Source organism: Phyllobates terribilis, unplaced genomic scaffold (assembly GCF_046119375.1).
Source record: "Phyllobates terribilis strain yellow unplaced genomic scaffold, ASM4611937v1 Scaffold_1__5_contigs__length_1240528914, whole genome shotgun sequence".
In the NCBI taxonomy this organism is placed as follows: domain Eukaryota; kingdom Metazoa; phylum Chordata; class Amphibia; order Anura; family Dendrobatidae; genus Phyllobates; species Phyllobates terribilis.
The window spans coordinates 66,412,670-66,432,120 of record NW_027362761.1 but is presented as its reverse complement, the minus strand read 5'-3'; the positions used below and the strand labels follow the sequence as shown (position 1 = coordinate 66,432,120).

The window sequence follows — 19,451 nt, the reverse complement described above, 5'->3', positions numbered from 1 at the left end:
ACCACTTTGTGTAAAACAAAAAATAAACCTTTTATACTCATCTGTCCGGCGGCCCCCGGTGTCCTCCTGGTCCCCAGCGGTATACTGCGGGGAGCAGGGTACTGAGCTGCAAGGACCTGCGGTGACCTCAGCGATCAGCTGATTGCTAACGTGACCTCACCATGGGAACTTTCAGAAGAAAGTTCCAAGGGTGATGGCGGTGAGAGCTCTCTGGGGCTGATCAGCTGATGAACCCCAGTGACCTCCTGCACAGAAATGTACACTGACAGAGGGGGTGATTTTACACCCCTGTCAGTGTACATTGCTGTCTTCTACAGCACTGACATCATGATTGCTGATGTCCGTGCTGTAGAAGTGACACGGATCGTCGTGGGACACTCGGCGGTATGAGAACTGCGTCATTGACAGTGGACAGGTGAGGAATATGCTTGTTTTACGTTTTTTTTCAGACGATCGATGGCTTCGCGGAGGCATACAATTTTTTTTTTTTTTTTTTTTTTTTAAAAACGTGTTTTTTATTTCATTAAAATACTTTTTTCTGGCCGTGTTTTTATTGAAAAGGCGGCGACCAATTTTACTACGTAGTTAGTAATAGGGGTGTCTTATAGACGTGAAGCCCAGGTTAGTAATGGAGCGCGTCCGCTACCAATACAAGGCTGACATGAACCCCCCAACCCCATTATCCCACTCGCCACTGCTACAGGGCAGTGGGAAGAGTGGAGGCTAAGCGCCAGATTTGGCTCACCTTATGGATGTGCCATTTCTGGGACTGCTGAGGGGTGATATTAATAGCCGCGGAGGGGGCTAGTATCCATGGCCCCTTCCCTGGTATTAATATCTGCCCGCAGCTGTCTAGTTTAGCCTTTTCTGGTTAGATTTTATAGGGGGCCCCACGTAAAAAAAAATTTCTGGCGTCCCCCTGTAATCTAGCCAGTAAAGGCTAAACAAACAGTTGTGGGCTGATATTAATAGCCAGGGAACTTTGTTGGCTAATGGCCCCTTCCCTGGCTACTAATATCAGCCCCCAGCAGTCGGCTTTCCCTCTGCTAGTTATAAAAATTACGCCGGAGCCCACAACGTTTTTTTTTTTTCTTTTTTAATTTTAGGCTCTGTGCCCACAGTCCGGACGTTACAGCTCTTTGGACTCATATTTTTTTGCTGCGTCCAAAACATTGCATTCTATTGAACGCAGGTAAATCCACATGTGTTCACTGAACCATGCTTATTTACCACATTCAATACTTTCTAATGGTCAAATTTCTGTTGCTTAGACTAGCGACTCCGCAAGAGAACTTGACATGCTGCGTTCCTGAAAGACGCACCGCATGTCAGTGTCCGCGGGTGATCCGCAGCCTCTGATGCATGTATAGTGGACATGGGATTTCTAGAGATCCCATCCACTATGCTGTAACATCTGGACGCTGTGGTTTGACGCTGTATAAACACGCAACGTCAAACCTGCAGCAGCTCCTGACTGTGGCCACGTACCCAAACTCATCCGCAGCATGTCAATTTCTGTAATGGACACGCTAGTCTCCGCTGCAGATTTTAACCGTTTTGAAGTGTCATTAAATGCGGTGGATTCACATGTACTGACAACAAAAATGCGGCGTTAGGACACAGCGTTTTGGACGCAACAAAAATATGCTGCTTCCAAATCACTGCTGAGTACTGGTCGGGGGGGATGTAGTGACTAACGAACCAGCTGTGAGATGTTAATTATGGCCAGGGACCATGTTTACAAATGGCACCTTCCCAGGCTAAAAATAGCACCTCACAGCAGCTGCATAAATTACACGAATAGAAATGCTAATGAAAATTGGGTGAATGGGACTAGCTGACACCTAGCTCTTTTGTTTGGTTATGACAAGGTGTCAATCAGACCTTTTCATGACCAAAACTAAGTGAAGTAAAGATTTAAATAAACACACAGACAGAGTAAACACTTTATTTGAAATACAACAGACACATTCTTTAATCATTCAAATTAACAAATATACTCACCTCAGTTCTGATGGTAATCCAAGGTTTAATCAATGTCCCACCAAATAACTTTATTTAGCTCCAAAAAGCATTCATTGATGTACAAAAACGCTTCAAAAATGCATGTAAAATCTGCATGCGTTTTTTCCGACAAGGAGATGCAGAAACGCACAAGAAATTACTGCTTCAAATACACATCGTGCACACACAGCCTGAAGATCAGCAAGATTGTGCGCAAAATATTATAAAACCTGCAGACAAAAAGAACCAGGTACAATTGTTAATTATTGATTGAATTCTTTGACTTTTGATTTTGCCAGCTATTCACATAAAAGGAAAAAATTCATTATCAGATTTTCTCAGCCACACTCCTCTTTAGGCGAGTTGTCTCTAAAGTCGAGAAGTCTTTTCCTGCCTAGTGCATAGATGGGGTCTTCCAGACTAAAACCTTTTTGCTTCACGAAATGGCAAAAAGATAAATGTTCCTCCCTGAATCTAGGAAATAATCTATTGGCTTTAGATGCTCTAGTTCAAATTTGAATTTTCCAGCTTGCTTATCATATTCCTCCGATTACAAAAAAAATAGTAAAAGGAAACACTACTTTAATCTTTGCAGTCCCCGAAGGGGTGTGCTGCTTTTATACGTTTGACTAATTTTTTTGTGACAGTCTAATAACAATTTAATCAATATGAAACACCAGTAGTAATAACAAAGTTCTTTTGGCTGTTAACATGCAAAAAAAAACAACTGTTTTTGACTGCATTACAACCATGTCATCTGGCTTTGGTGAAAAAAAATGCATATTGGGTGCAACCGTTGAAACCACTCTTAATCAGAGCTGAAAAATTAAATGGATCTCCTAGTGCATAAGCTTCCTAAAATACACTGCTTTTCTAATTGATTAAGTGGAAGTCCATACGGCGCAGTTGAGTATTTGATCACTTGCCAACCAGCAAGAGTTCTGGCTCTCAGACCTGTTAGTTTTTCTTTACTCTGCATTTATTACTTGTATTAATTCCACCTGTTTGAACTCGTTGCCTGTATAAGAGACACCTGTTCACACAATCCATCACACTTCAACCTCTCCACCGTGGCCCAGACCAAAGAGCTGTCTAATGACATCAGGGACAAAATTGTAGACTTGCACCAGGCTTGGATTGGCTACAGGACAATAAGAAGCATCTTGGTGAGAAGGCAACAACTGTTGGCACAATTATTAGAAAATGAAAGAAACAAGATGACTGTCAATCTTCCTCGGTCTGGGGCTCATACTTTGGGGATGCTTTTCTGCAAAGGGGAAAGGACGATTGCACCGTATTAAAGGGAGGATAGATGGGGTCATGTATTGTGAGATTTTGGACAACCACCTTCTTCACTCAGTAAGAGCATTGAAGATGGGTTGTGGCTGAGTCTTCCAGCATGACAGTGACCTTAAACACACAGCCAGGGCAACTAAGGAGTGGCTCCGTAAGAAGCATTTCAAGGTCCGGGAGTGGCCTATCCAGTCTCCAGACCTGAACCCAATAGAAAATCTTTGGAGGGAGCTGGAACTCAATGTTGCCCAGGGAGATCCCCGAAACCTGATAGATCTGTATGGAGGAGTGGGCCAAAATCGCTGCTGCAGTGTATGCAAACTTGGTCAAGAACCACAGGAAACTTCTGACCTCTGTCATTGCAAACAGACCAAATAGTTTATCTATTGTATCAAATACTTATTTCATGCAATAAAATGCCAATTAATTATGTAAAAATCATACAATGTGATTTTCTGGATTTTTTAAAAAAATTCTGTCTGACAGGTGAAGTGTACCTAGGATAAAAATTACAGCCCTCTCCATTATCTGTAGGTGGGAAAACTTACAAAATCGGCCTTGTATCAAATACTTATTTTCCCCAATGTATGTGGTTGGTTAGGCTCGAGTCACTGTACAGTCATGGCCAAAAGTATTGAGAATGAGACAAATAGTAATTTTTCCAAAGTTTACTGCTTCATTTTTTGTAATGGCTATTTGCATATACTCCTGAATGTCAGAGTGATCAGCTTAACAGCAATTACTGTACTTGCAAAGTCAATATTTGCCCAGAAAATGAACTTTAACCCCCAAAACACATTTCAACATCATTGCAGTCCTGCCTTAAAAGGAGCAGCTAACATCGTTTTAGTGATTGATCCATTAACACAGGTGTGGGTGTTGATGAGGACAGGGCTGGCGATCAATCAGTCATGATTAAGTAAGAATGACATCACTGGACACTTTAAAAGGAGGCTGGTTCTTGGTATCATTGTTTCTCTTCAGTTAACCATGGTTATCTCTAAAGAAACACGTGCAGCCATCATTGCACTGCACAAAAATGGCCTAACAGGGAAGAGTATCGCAGCTACAAAGATTGCACCTCAGTCAACAATCTATCGCATCATCAAGAACTTCAAGGAGAGAGCTTCCATTGTTGTCAAAAAGGCTCCAGGGCGCCTAAGAAAGACCAGCAAGCGCCAGGACCGTATCTTAAAACTGTTTCAGCTGCGGGATCGGACTACCAGCAGTGCCGAGCTTGCTCAGGAATGGCAGCAGGCTGGTGTGAGTGCTTCTGCACGCACTGTGAGGCGGAGACTCTTTGAGCAAGGGCTGGTTTCAAGGAGGGCAGCAAAGAAGCCACTTCTCTCCAGAAAAAGCATCAGGGACCGACTGATATTTTGCAAAAGGTACAGGGAGTGGACTGCTGAGGACTGGGGCAAAATCATTTTCTCTGATGAATCCCCTTTTCGATTGCTTGGGACATCTGGAAAACCGCTTATTCGGAGAAGAAGAGGTGAGCACTACCACCAGTCTTGTCTCATGCCAACTGTAAAGCATCCTGAAACCATTCATGTGTGGGGTTGCTTCTCAGCCAAGGGAATCGGCTCACTCACAGTCTTGCCTAAAAACACAGCCATGAATAAAGAATGGTACCAGAATGTCCTCCAAGAGCAACTTCTCCCAACCGTCCAAGAGCAGTTTGGCGCCCAACAATGCCTTTTCCAGCATGATGGAGCACCTTGCCATAAAGCAAAGGTGATAACTAAATGGCTCATGGAACAAAACATAGAGATTTTGGGTCCATGGCCTGGAAACTCCCCAGATCTTAATCCCATTGAGAACTTGTGGTCAATCATCAAGAGACGGGTGGACAAACAAAAACCAACAAATTTCTGGCAAAATGCAAGCATTGATTATGCAAGAATGGACTGCTATCAGTCAGGATTTGGTCCAAAAGTTGATTGAGAGCATGCCAGGGAGAATTACAGAGGTCTTGAAGAAGAAGGGGCAACACTGCAAATATTGACTTGCTGCATTAACTCATTCTAACTGTCAATATAACCTATTGGTACTCATAATATGATTGCAATTATATTTTTGTATGTGATATAAACATCAGACAAACACTAATAAAAACCAGAGGCCAGCAGATCATGTGAAAATATAATTTTGGTGTCATTCTCAAAACTTTTGGCCATGACTGTAGTTTCTATACAGCTATCAGCTTCATCATCTAGCTGCAGGGTAAGGCCCTTATCCACAGATCACAATGCCAAAAGAAGTGTCTCCAAAGGATGTTAAAGCCAAGGATGCTTGCATGAGCCAACTTGAAGATCAGCAAGTTTGTCAAAAAAACTTGCCCTTCTAAACATTAAACATGAGGCAAAACCAAAAAAGCTGCGCCCAAGAAGGAGCCAGGAGCAAAGAATAACAAAAATGCTAAAGAGAAGAAGCTGCAAGGAAAGGCACAGAAACTGAAGAAGTGTATGACAAAAAAGGAATGGTCAAGGAAATTTTTTGTTTTTTACATGCCTCTTGAAGAATTTAAAAGGGTTGTCCGGGCTTTCTGTATAATTTGTGTGCGTACCTAGGCTGCAGAATGCTGACAGTTTGTAATATACTCCCTGTCAGCATTCTGAATGGTGTCCTAGATAGCACACCTAGTCATATGAGCAGCTCTCTCCTGATTCTGGAGGAGCTGCACACTAGAGTTTTCTAGTCTTGCAGAGATGAGTTAGTGATGTCACAACAGACACCACCCCCAGTCTCTGCCAGACCCTCCCCCTGCCTCCTACTCCAGCTACAGACTCCACCCCCAGCCTCTGCCAGACCTGCCTCCTGCTCCAGCCTCCCATGCAGCTCACAGTGCAAGGCAGCAGGGGAATGACGCAGCTGACTGGACCAACCAGGAAGGAAAAGGCTTCTACATGTGCTGTGTGCATCCATCCATCCATCCCTCCGTCCCTCCCTCCCTTCGTCCGTCCCTCGTCTATCCCTCCCTCTGAGGTTCTTCAGCAGCTGAGGTGTATTATGTGGTATATGTGGAGTGCAGTGATTGCGCTGCTTTCCACAAATGAGGACACAGGACACTTCTCTGTTAATGTCATTAGTAATATTCAGGGTTGCTGGCCTGCCGATAAGTTTATTAGTACGATAGTTTTGTATCATACCAAAAAAGATCATAGACTGTGAGCCCCTGATGATCATGACAGTCTCATATAAGAATGATGAAATGCGTAGGGCTGAGCATTTATATAGAAAGTACTAAGGACTATTCGAGATGATTAGCCAGGCTACCTCAATATAAAACTACTAGATCAGGAGAAAGAAGCACCGCACCTGTATATGACGGCAGGACTATAAAGCTGCTCTGAAGATAATAGTACAGGACCTAGTGAAATGAATATTATTAATGCCATTATCAGACTGCAGACTCCCAATGAGGTGAAATGAGATGGCATAACTTATAATAGCCAGAGGCTAAATTGAAAAGGGAGTTATAAATATAAACAAAAAGACACCCCTTTGAATTCCTCCCAACAAGACAATAAATCTTAATGGGAAGTCGGTGAGATAAATTAAAATCCTACACAATAGTCCTATGTTTAGGATAATTTTAGGAAATTTGTCACGGATTTTGGACACTTAAAAAATCTTTTTAAAAATATTGAATAAAAGTTATTTTTTTTACATTTTACTCCAATTGGATTTGACTGTGAAATGCTGTGTAATTATCTTGGAGCATATTTATACTATATAAAACAGTGAAGTGATATGTGATACAGCTGTACTTGGGAGCAATAGCGTAATAATTTATAAGGTAACTTATTTGCCATAGTAAAGATGAAACATTTTGATCTAAATCTATTATTGTAACAAATGTGATTTTTCATTTTTACACAGCCAAATGGTAAAGAACTTGGCAAAATACTTGAGGGATAAAAATGCTCATTAAACCCCCTAGATGGATTTCTTGAGTGTAGTCTCCAATTTGGGTCACTTTGGGGGGGTCTCTACTGTTCTCGCACCTTGAAGGTTCTGTAACTCGCACAAGCAAACTATTCCAGCCAAATAGTAATTCTTCCTAGTGATGAGCGCGTAGGTTCGGTTAACCCTTTCGGCGAGTATGCTTGGGCGAGTACCGAGTATCTTCAGCTTACTCGGTGATATGTTTGAATCACTCCCGTGTGCATGATTTACGACTGTTTGATAGCGGAATGTTTAAGAATCAAGTATTCCTCACATGTATTAAAGCTGTCAAACAGTCACAAATCATGCACACGGGAGTGATTCAAACATATCACCGAGTACACTGAAGATACTCTGTACTCACCCGAGCATACTCGCCGAAAGGGTTAAGCGAACATACTCGCTCATCACTAATCCTTCCCTACTGAGCCTTCTAGTTTGTTCAGTCAGTAGTTTCCAACCACATACGGGTTATTACCATGTGTGGGAAAATTTGTTTTATAAAATTGCGGTGTTGATTTTATCCTATTACCCTTGTGAAAAAAAAAATTTGAGGTTAAAAAATATTTTTAGTGGAAAACTAGAATTTTTAACTTTTGCATCCAAAAGTTATAAACCTTTTGAGAAAACAAAAAAAGTTTACTATACTGCTGGATAAAATTCTTGAGGACTGTAGTTTCCAAAATGTCACGTCTGGTGGTGGGGGTGGGGTTCTGCTAGTTACGCACCCTAAGACATTGAAAATGCGACATGGCATCCACAATCTCAATTCCTGATAAAGGTCAAACCAATCACATATGGGGTGTTGTCGTACTCAGGCAAAATTACTTTTCTATTGTTACCCTTGTGAAACAGAAAAAATTTAACCTAATGCAACATTTTTGTGGAAAAATAAACTTAATTTTTAATTTTCATGTCTCAATGTTACAAAGTTTTGTGAAGTCCAAAAAGGTCCACCCTTCGATCAATTCATTGAGGTGTCGAAGTTCCAAAATGGCGTCTTTTGTGAGGCGTTTCTGCTGTTTTGGCACCTTGGGGAATATGCAAAATGTGACATGGCATCCAAAATCAATTGCAGCCAAAATTGCTTTCCAGAAGTCAAATGGCGCACCTTTCTATCTGTGCCGTGTGCACAAACTGGATTCAACCACACGAGGTATCTGCACATTCAGTAAAATTTGCTTAACAAATTTTTTGGGGTGAATTCTCTCTCCATACAGATTGTGAGAATGAAAAATTTGAGATTAAAGCACCATTTTAATTGAAAGAATTGAATTTTTCATACCATTTTGCATTAATTCCTGTAAAGTGCCTTCAGGTTTAACAAGTTTCCAGAATGTGGTTTGGAATACTTTTGAGGGGTGCAGTTTTTACAATTGTATCACTTTTATGTAGATTTTCTGACATACAGACACCTCAATGTCACTTCAAAACTTAATAAACCTATCCATAAGGCTGCGTGCCCACTATGCGTTTTTCAAGCGTTTTTGCCGCGGAATTTCCGCAGCGAAAACGCTTAAAAAATGCTTGGTAATACGTTCCCCATGGTGCCCAATGATAATCCACATGTGCTGTGCACATGCTGCCGAAATTTCCGCTGCGGATTATCATTGCGGAAAAATACGCCGCATGTCCATTAATTTTGCGGACATGCAGCGTAATCGCCGCCATTGACTTGCATTGGAACACGTGACATCCGCATCACTGCATCTGCACAAGCGGATATCACACGGTTCAATGTGCGGATGGTACCCAGGTCTGGAGAAGAGGAGACTCTCCTCCTGACCTGTGTACCATAGAAACTGTAAAAAAAAAGAATTTAAAATAAAAAATAAAGATTATACTTACCTTCCGATGTCCTCCTGGTGTTTTCTCCCCTCCGTCTGGTCTGCTGTATGGGTTGCGTTGTTGTGAAGGACCTGCCATGACGTCATTGAGTCATGTGACCTGTCACATGACTCAGTGACGTCACCGCAGGTCCTTCACACCACCGTGAGCCGCCCAAGACACCGGACGCAGCAGAGAAAACACCGGGAGGACATCGGAAGGTGAGTATAATCTTCTTTTTTTTTTTTTTTTTTTTTCCCATTCTCATTCTTTTTTTTAACTAGCTTGGTCACACTACTATAAATCCATGCCGGTTGCATGGATTTATATAGCGTGACCAAGTTGTCAAGCACTTTTCCAAGTGATGCTAAAATCGGTTGGAAAAGCGCTTGATAACCCGCATGCAGAAATGCATGCAAAGACGCTTGACAAACGCTTCTACCTGGCGGGAAAAACGCATGTAAAAACCGCATGCGTTTTTCCTGCCAGGGAGAAGCGGAAAAAATATGCAGCATTTCTGCATCGTGGGAACATAGCCTCAATAGATTTTATATTTTTGTTGAGAAAATAAAAATTGCTGCTAAACTTTAAACCCTTCTATCCTAACAAAATAAAATAAAAGGCGTTCAAAAATTATGCTGATGTAAAGTAGATAAATTGTAAATGTTATGAATTAACTATTTTGTATTTTATGATTATGATCATATGTATCTGTTATAAAGGCATAACAATTCAAAGTTTGAAAAAAACTAATGTTGCCAAATTTCTGTGTTCATAAAGAAATACGCATTTTATATTTTTAAATACACCTCTAGGAGTTGAAATGTATCATGAAAAAAGAACAGTCTCAAAATCACTGAGATTGGAAAAGGCACTCCAAAGTTATTAATACGTAAAAGGACAGATGTCTGATTTGATAAGGGATTTAAAGAGGTATTCCCATCTCCAAGATCCTATCCCAATATGTAGTATGTCTAATAATATTAGCAAATACCTCCAATTAGTAAGGTAGTATGGATTTTCTATGTATTTCCTTATGTACAGGCATTGCAGGACCTTTTTGGTATTCATGGTTATGACCACTGATAGTGACAGATAGTTGCTATTGGTCATAACCATGGATTCCTAAGGTCCTGCAATGTCTGCACATAAGGAAGTGCCAGTAGTGGGTGGTAGCTGATTTAACCTTCTAATCCAGGAATGCTTATTAACGTGGGAGTGGGGCAAAATGGCTCTTGGGCAAACTAAGTAGAAAACCGTATTCATATGTTATGAAAAAACTATACCCTTTTCTTTAAAGAAAAAAAATTACCACACCTATCCACCTGTTTAATCTTACACAACTTGTTTTTCTCTCCATTTGTGACCTTTGTAATATTTGGCTCACACCCTAAAATCCTGAAATGCTTAGTGGTATTGTTCTATTGCACTTCATCATTTGCACATCGTATAGCTGCACCACTGCAATAAATCCTGTATCTCCTATGTATTACCTATCAATATATGTAAATTTGTTTTTCAGATCAAAAGTCTGCATCCCTTACTTAAAGAGAAGCAAAGTAGCACATATCCTCACTTTAAGCCCTCCACTCAACCTGAACCCTGTCTGGTTCAAAAATCACTGTGGTAAGTCCTAGCCGGACTATGTTGTGGCACTTTCACGAAGTTTACAGATTTGTTATTCCTCCTTTGCTTTTCGTGGTTGATCATACATAAAAATCAATATTATCATTTTGTTGAATTATAAAATGAATTTATTATAAAAAATGCCAGCATGTAGAGTAATAGAGGAGCCCTCAGTTGTGAGATAACTTTAGCAGATCTGAGGATTTTCCTTCATATTGGGTAGAATTTGCACATCCATATTATATGGCCCATGCTCAGGCCCCAATTCCCAGCCCGATTGTGTCTCCTGACTTTATCAAGTATGCATTTCAGGCTGTTGGTTCAGGAGACAAGTAGTCAAGCCCTGAATTGTATCCCGAGCACGTGCTGTATAATGTTTGTGTGAACTCGGCCTTGCGGTTTCCTCTACTTTCATGTTATGGTCCTTTTTGCTCATCTGAGAGGTGCTGACTGTGGATGGAAGGATTTTACTTCATGCAGCATGTTATTTATTAGCAATATAATACGATTTCCCTGTGTGTTATGCAGCAAAGCTAGAGGAGACAGCTGCTTGTAAAAGGGTTAATGTGCTGGAGTGCAAGACTGCTGCAAGTAATAGGTTAACCTAAGTCTCCCATTACAGCGCCACACAGAGGTAAATGTGGGAGAGAAGCTGTGACGGTTTACCATTGTTGCGTCTCTGCTGCTTCTTATGATTTTTTACTAGGTTATGAATCCTCCTCCTCCACCCATTTCGTGAACCATTATACATAGATATCAGCCTCTTATTGCTAATGATGATATTGTATAATATACACAGAATATAAAGTATATACACATTAGATAGCTGTCAGACAAACAATGGTTCGGCCAGCAGCTATCTCTCCCATACACAGGACCGCTTGTCTCCTCTTAGGGTGCTTTCGCATTGCGTTTAGTTACATGTTTGTGGGTGCCGTCGGGGCTTTTGTCCAAACCCCCCACCGCCAAACAGGATTCGGACTTGTGCGCCAATGGGGCCATAGACTATAATGGTGCCGGGAGAGTGAATGTGCGCTCTGACGTGCATAATTTTTGGGTGTATACGCCTACTGGAGGCGGACACCCAGACACAGTCTACTACACTGGAGTGTCCGTCTCCAGTAGGAGTACACGCCTAAAAATGATGCACATCAGAGGACATGTTCACTCTGCCGGCACCAATATAGACTATGGCCCCAGCGCATATGTCTGAACCCCCCGTTTTGTGGGGGGTGGGGTTGGGACACAAGCCCCAACAGGACAAATGAACCTGTAACTAAATGCAATGTGAAAATACCCTTAGACTTTGCTCACTACTGCATGTTGAGTTAATTTCAGCTCAATTCATCTCAGCTCTTAAAGGGATTGTCCATTACTGTACTTATTCATAACAACTTAATTGTTTATAATAAAAATGTAAAAATAAATGTTTACTTGCCACCTGGACCGCCTGTGATGTCTGTGCCAAGTCTCCCGGCAGGCACGTGACCTTGTCATGTGGCCGCTGCAACCAATAATGGCTGCTGATCAGCCTCAGTCTAGTGTTTTGTCAGAGCAGGTATCTATTCTGACGAAATAGTGAAGGCTGCAGCCGATCAGTAACCAGTGATTGCCCGAAATGGTCAATGTTATTTGACTGCCTCTCCAATAACAATGCCAGCATCGGAGGGACGGCGTTGATCTAGGAGGGCCAAAGCTTTTATTTCTAAAGGAAAGTGAATATTTTAGTGTTCTGCGTTAATTTTACTTATATAAGTTGTATAAGGGTTTTTTATACTTTGGTTGCTTGTTACTTTTTGGAAAGCCTAATAAAATAATGGGTCCTCTTTATGCAATAAAAGGAATGCCTTATCAGAAAATGACTTATTGTTTAAATCTTGCTTGTGCCGTAAATGTTTTTGGCAATGTGTTTTTTTTTTTTAACATCACAATCTAACAAAATAAACTGGAAATCTTGTAATTTTCTCAATGGCCACTAGGGCTATTTTAGACTCCTACTTGTGCTTTCAGAAGTCATATTATCAGAGGCAGGATTACAATGATGGGTAACTCCTCTATACACACCTCATAACACAGGATCCACCAATCACAATAGGCGATGGCACAGCTCACCTCCTCCCCTTCACAATGACTTCTGCACAGGCTGATTAGATGCTTCAGTACAAACAATAGGGTCAGCCTATTGTACATTTGCTTGACTCAGTATATGAGGCAAGTTTTGCAATGACAATCTTTTTCTTACGGATGGTTTAATAGTCTGTACTTAAGCTTCCTAATATATATTGGGAAGATGTACCCATGTACACTCTCAAACAACTCTAGAATTTGAAAAAACATGCAGCCATTAATTCACTTTGAAATTGTTCGTGGCCACAGTGTGAGACTATACACTTAAAAGGGTTGGCCCTCCAACAATATACTCCTCTACTCACTCATAAACAGTATAGGTGATAAATATATGATCACTAAGGTTCCAGTCCTGAGAGTGAGGGTCCTGTGACCCATTTTTGAATGGAGTGGGACCACACCTATACACTGCTGCTTCACTCATTGTCTATTGGACTGTCGGTATACAAGTCATAAGTAAAACCTGAACAATATACCTGAAATCAAATCTTAAATGTATGCTGAGAACAATACTTTGTTCTTTGTATGTGAACATGTTGTTTGTGTTTCAGCATATACTATAGCAAAGTATGGAATGTCCATGTGTGTTCTTGGAATGTCTGAAGAATTTAAAGGAGAAATTGCCGTCAATGCTTTGTGGCCAAAAACAGGTGAGATGTATTATCTTCTACAATTACCGTGTAAGGCTGTGTGCCCACTATGCGTTTTTCAAGCATTTCCGCAGCGACAATTCCAGCACAGAAACGCTTAAAAACCGCTTGGTAGAAGGTCTGCCATGTTCCCCAATGATAATCCGCATGTGCTGTGCACATGCTGCGGAAATTTCCGCTGCGGATTATCATTGCGGAAAAATCCACAGCACTAACAATTATTTTGCGTATTCGCGGCGTTTTCGCCGTCATTGACTTGCATTGAATTGCATAATATCCGCATGACTACATGTGTACATGCGGATATCCTACGGTTCAATGTGCGGATGGTACCCGGGTCTGGAGAAGAGGAGACTCTCATCCAGACCCGGGTAACATAGTACCTGTAAAAAAAAAAAAAAACATTTTAAAATAAACATTATACTTGCCTTCTGATGGCTCCCGGTCTCCTTAGTGATGCGTTCTGGCTCCCCGGCAGCTCGCGATGGTCTAAAAGGACCGTCCATGACGTCATTTAGTCATGTAACAGGTCACACGACCGCTGACGTCGGCTGTCGTGTGACCTGTCACATGACTAAATGACGTCATGGAAGGTCCTTTCACACCACCGGGAAGACCGGAGAAGGAGACCGGGGGCCATCGGAAGGGGAGTATAATGTTTTTGGTTTTTTTTACAATTTTTATTCTTTTTTTTAACTAACTTGGTCACACTATATAAAATCCATGCTGTTTGCATGGATTTATATAGTGTGACCAAGTTGTCAAGCACTTACTAAGTGATGCTGAAAGCGCTTGACAACCCGCATGCGAAATCGCATGTGAAAAACGCTTCACATCCGCTTGTCCCTGGCAGGAAAAACACATGTACATTCCGCATGCATTTTTTCTGCCAGGGAGATGCAGAAACGCTCAGGAAAAATCCAGAGAATTTCTGCATCGTGGGCACATAGCCTAAGGGTAGGTCCAGACAGTGCATTGCCAGTGCGACCGAAGCTCTACCAACTGCGATGACCAATTGCCGGTCAACTTTGTTCCACAATCGTGCAGCTATTGGCCTGCCACGAGTTGGTGCAGTCTTGGCACCCTGGTCGCACCGTCTGGTAGTACCCCATGATGCTCTGTTGCTTCTATCATTTAACAATAAATGTGTGGTTTCTATGCTAATTCTGTTCAGTTTCTCCGTTTGGAATTAACAGTGCTTCTCTGTGATGAAGATCCATCTTACTATTATTACCCAGATTTAAATGTCATAATGTGAAGGCAACGTCCCAGCATGTCCATCAAATTCTGCATTTAGAAGAGAACAGTCTGTTATGTAACACTTCTTTCTGTCATGTACAAAACTGAAGTATAATACAGTGTGAAATTTAAAGCGATTAAGATGCATTGAGTCTTCCAAGGTTAAATATAGGCATTTCATTGTTCTAGAAACACCTCCATCTAACATATCTGTTCTCCTGTAAGAACATTTTGGCTGAACATGATACAAGCGTCTCATAATTGTTGGCCACCACTAGATACAAGTTAGGTATAAATATGCATACATTTGATAACATTTCAGAAGGTTCTTATGGTAATTTTAGTAATAGTGGTTATACTAGATGATCTTGTTCTATCCACGAAAACTAGAGGCCTTATATGTATTATATCACATTGATTTATTTATGGACTTCTGTTTAATGTATAGAATAAAATTAACCTTGTTTTTGTCTTTAGTATAAGGTCTTGTTTTTTTATTTAAATTTCATTTCTTTCAATGTTTGACCAAAATGTAAATGTGCCATAAGCTGGTCCTTGATTGAACATTTAGCCTGTGATCAAACTTTGTTCTGCTGTAATTATTATGTGCATTGATGTTGACTTGCCACAACTGAAAACCATTTAAGCAATGTTCACCTGTAATAGCCAGGGGACGCTATATGTCCAAGTCCTTTTAGAGGGTGTCTACTTTTTGAGGAAGCTATCCCATGTTGCTAACAGATGAGCTCTCCATGTGATATTTATATGGAAAGGGTAGCATGGCAATGTCCTTTTACAGCCAGTAGATATTTCATAACACTTGAGAATATTTTGCCTTTTACCTTTAGAGTTCCTGTACAGGGTATATTGGGTAATTGCTTCCACAACAATTCCTTAATACCATTCATATGGACGGAACAAAGAAGAAATTAAAAAAAAATAAATAAAAATAACTGCGGGGTACCTTCCAGTTCTTATTTTTTAATTTATAGCATGTTGATTTCCGCTCGTCAAGTGAAAATCAACGCTGTCAAGTGGACACTGTCTTAACCCCTTCACGACATCCGCCGTACATGTACGGTGCCGCGGAGGTGTGTTCCCGCAAACTGTTGTACATGTATGGCGTTACGATCGCGTGGACGTGATCAAATGCGGGTGTCAGCTCTGTATGAGAGCTGACACCCTGCAGCAACGTCCACGATCGGTGCTACCGCCAATCTCGGGCGTTTAACCCCACCTGATGCTGCTATCAATAGTGACAGCGACATCGATCAGCATCGTAGAGGGAAGGAGCTCTAGCTATGCTCCGATCGGCACAACACAATTGCTATCACATTGTGCCAATGATCTCTATGGTGACCTCGGGCCGAAAGATGGCTGAGCAGGAGCTGACATGCCTCCTCCTTGTCTGTGAGACATTGATCTAATGCCCTGCAATGCAAGAACACTACAGATCAGCGATCAGGGCAGGGAAAGTTGATGTCCTATCCTGGGACAGGGTAAAAAGAAAAATTAGTTTTTAAAAATTGTAAAAATATTTAAAAAAATAAAATCAACACAAAATAAACCAAAAAAAGAAGAAATAATAACCTAATGAATACATATATTTATGTTAAAACAAAAATAAACAAATTACACATATTGACTTTTATAAAACTGTCCCACTAGTTAATCCATTAATTGAAGACCGTAAAAATAAAACAATAAAGCATAGTTTTTGCAACTTTTTTTTTATCATCATACCGCTGAACAAAAAGTGAAATAAAACACGATCATAAAGTTCAATGTAAATAAAAATGGTATCACTGAAAGCGTCATCTTGTCCCGCAAAAAAGTCTCCATACAGCTCCATCATCGGAAAAATAAAGTTAAAGCTCTCAGAATACAGCGATGCAAAAACAATTATTTTTTCTATAAAATAGATTTTGTGTAAAAGCGCCAAAACATAAAAAAAGATATAAATCTGGTATCGCTTTAATCTTACTGACCCAAAGAATAAAGTTGTCGTCTCAATTTTACCACACGTGGAACGGCATATAAAAAAAATCCCCAAAAACAATTCCTGAATTTCTGTTTTTTGTTCACTCTGCCTTCCAAAAATCAGAATAGAAAGCGATCAAAAAACGTTGTGACCGAAAATGGTAACAATAAAAACTTCAACTCAGTCCTGCAAAAAAACAAGCCCTCACATGACTGCCGGCAGATATATGGAAAAATTATAGCTCTCAAAAGAAGTGGATGCGAAAACTTTGTTTTGCAAAAAAAAAAGAAAAAGGGTCTTTTAGTGTGTGACAGCTGCCAAACATAAAAACCCGATCTAAATCTAGTATCGCTGTAATCGCACCGACCCGAAGAATAAAGTCGTCTCATACCGCACGAGGAACAGCGTAAAAAATAAAATCAATTCTTTACCTGCTGTTGATTTGTTCATTCGGTCTCCCAAAGATCGAAATAAGGCACAGCTCACATTTATCCTGCGCACTATGCGGAGCGCTTACACCAGAGTTTCCGTGTAATCTCCGAAATACGTGATTCAGACGGAACCCCCGGCAGGAGATTCCCTATAATGAGGCAAATGGAGACACTGTGGACACCATCTGGCCTATAATTTGGCGGTATCTGTCTTTTTAAGAGTGCATAAAAACTCTGTCCGCCAGTTTTGTGCACTTCTGAAAAGGACACCTCTGAACATAGGCCAGACAGAGTCCAGAGTAACTTGGCTGCCTCGAAATAGTGAATGAATCCTTCGGGGGTTTCATCTGAATCACGTCTGAGATTTAAATGGAAACTCTGATGTAAGTTCTCAGCGTAGAGCACAGGATAAATGTGATCTAAAATATTATGAAATGTTCCCAATAAAAGCTTCAACTCAATCCAAAAAAAAGCAAGTCTCCACTCAGGTCCGTCATCTGTCAATGGAAATATAGGGGGCTTCCACGTTGCTGGTAGTACAAAGGCTCTGAACAAGTGCTATGGCTCCCTTGCCCCCCAAAATAAATCCAGCAAATTCTGAGCCCCACAGTGTGCCTAAACCACAGTTAGCATCCACATTTGGCATTTCTGTAGCGATGAGTGCCCATTTAATTTACAGGTGCATGTCTCCAGAAGCATGAGCTGGGCACAATGTACTGGACACTACAATGTACGGGCACTACAATGGCAGATTTGCAATTTTCACTCAGCAACATTCACTGCTACTTGTTTCTGGCAAACTCCCATGGAGTCAAAATTGTCACTGCACCTGTAGATTCGCAGAAGGGTGTAATTTCCAAAATGGGGTCATTTGAGGGGGAACATTGCTCTTCTGGCAGTTAGGGGCTCTGTATATAGAGTCTGAAAACTATTCTATGATAATTTGTTCTCGAAGAGTCAAATAGCACCCCTTGCCTCCCAAGCCTCGCGGTGTGGCTAAGCAGTACAATACAGCCACATAAGGGATATTGCCACGTTCAGCAGAAATTGTGTGACAAACTTTGGTGCCATTTTTACCCATTTTTGACAATGTAAAATGTGGCACTAAAACAAAAATTTTGTGGTAAACATGTACAGTGGCTTGCAAAAGTATTCCCTTCCCTTGGCATTTTTTGTTTTTTGCTACCTCACAACCTGGAATTTCATTTTTATTTTTTTTTTTTGAGGATTTGCATCAATTCATGTAAAGGACATGCCTACAACTGTGAACATTTGGTTTTCTTTTTTTGCGAAGCAAACAACAAATAGGACAAAATAATTGAAAACTTCAGTGTGCATAGCTATTCACCCCCATAAAGTCAGCACTTTGTAGAGCCTCTTTTTGCGGTAATTTCAGAAGCAAGTGACATTGGATAAGTCTCTGAGCATCTTTTCTTCCCCTGAGGAAGCTACAGGTTATGTAGCGATACGCGTGGGGTTCTCAATGCCCCTTTCTCTAACACATCATTCAAACAGGCGACTTGGCTATACTTTATCTGGACTTAGTTGGTAACCTCATTGGACAGATGGGCCTTTTTAACCTTTTTTGATCAGGTCATGATTATTTATCTGAGGCTTTATCCTTTTCAGTATATTGTCTATATAGCACAAGTTTGGCTTTGACTGTTTGTTTAATTTTCACATGTATTTTGTTTCCCTGTTATATGCCAGGGGATTACCTGTGATGTACACTGTTCAGGACTGAAGCTATATATACTCTCTAGAGATGTGCCTTGAGCATATCATTGGATGATGGTTTCCAAATATCTTATGTATTTAAATGTGTCCAGAAGTGTAATATCTGCATAGGGTTGTTTTGTCCCTTTTATTGACCTTTGGTGATTGTTCCAAGCGCTGGTTTGGTGAGGGATGGGTTTTTGCCTGACTATTGGCCCTCTCTTGGCAGGTTTGTTGTGGTACCATGTTCTTTCCATTTAATTATAATGGATGTGATGGTGCTCAGGGGAACATCAGAGATTGGGATATAGTTTTATAACCCAACCCTGACTTGTACTTTTCAACAACTTTGTCCCTGACTGATTTGGAGATCTCCTGGGTCTTTAATAATAATAATAATAATAATAATAATAATATTTTTATTTATATAGCGCCAACACATTCCGCAGCGCTTTACAATTCTGACAATTTGCAGACATTATGGGCACTGTCCCCACTGGGGCTTACATCATTCCCTATCAGTATGTCTTTGGAGAAGTATGTCTTTGTGTTGTTTGGTTAGTGGTGCCTTTTGCTTAATGGTATTGCAGCCTCTGTGGCCTTTCA

General features: G+C 40.8%; 1 protein-coding gene across 2 annotated transcripts in view; it reads left to right on the top strand.

Annotated features, from left to right (window-relative positions):
* Positions 1-19,451, top strand: part of HSDL2 (hydroxysteroid dehydrogenase like 2) — a 90,689-nt gene that overhangs the window by 48,069 nt on the left and 23,169 nt on the right. For both annotated transcript variants that reach the window (XM_073663675.1, XM_073663607.1), the window contains 2 exons: positions 10,598-10,701; positions 13,380-13,478. In XM_073663675.1, coding sequence (XP_073519776.1) covers positions 10,598-10,701; positions 13,380-13,478 — 203 coding nt within the window. The remainder of the gene's footprint in view (positions 1-10,597; positions 10,702-13,379; positions 13,479-19,451) is intronic.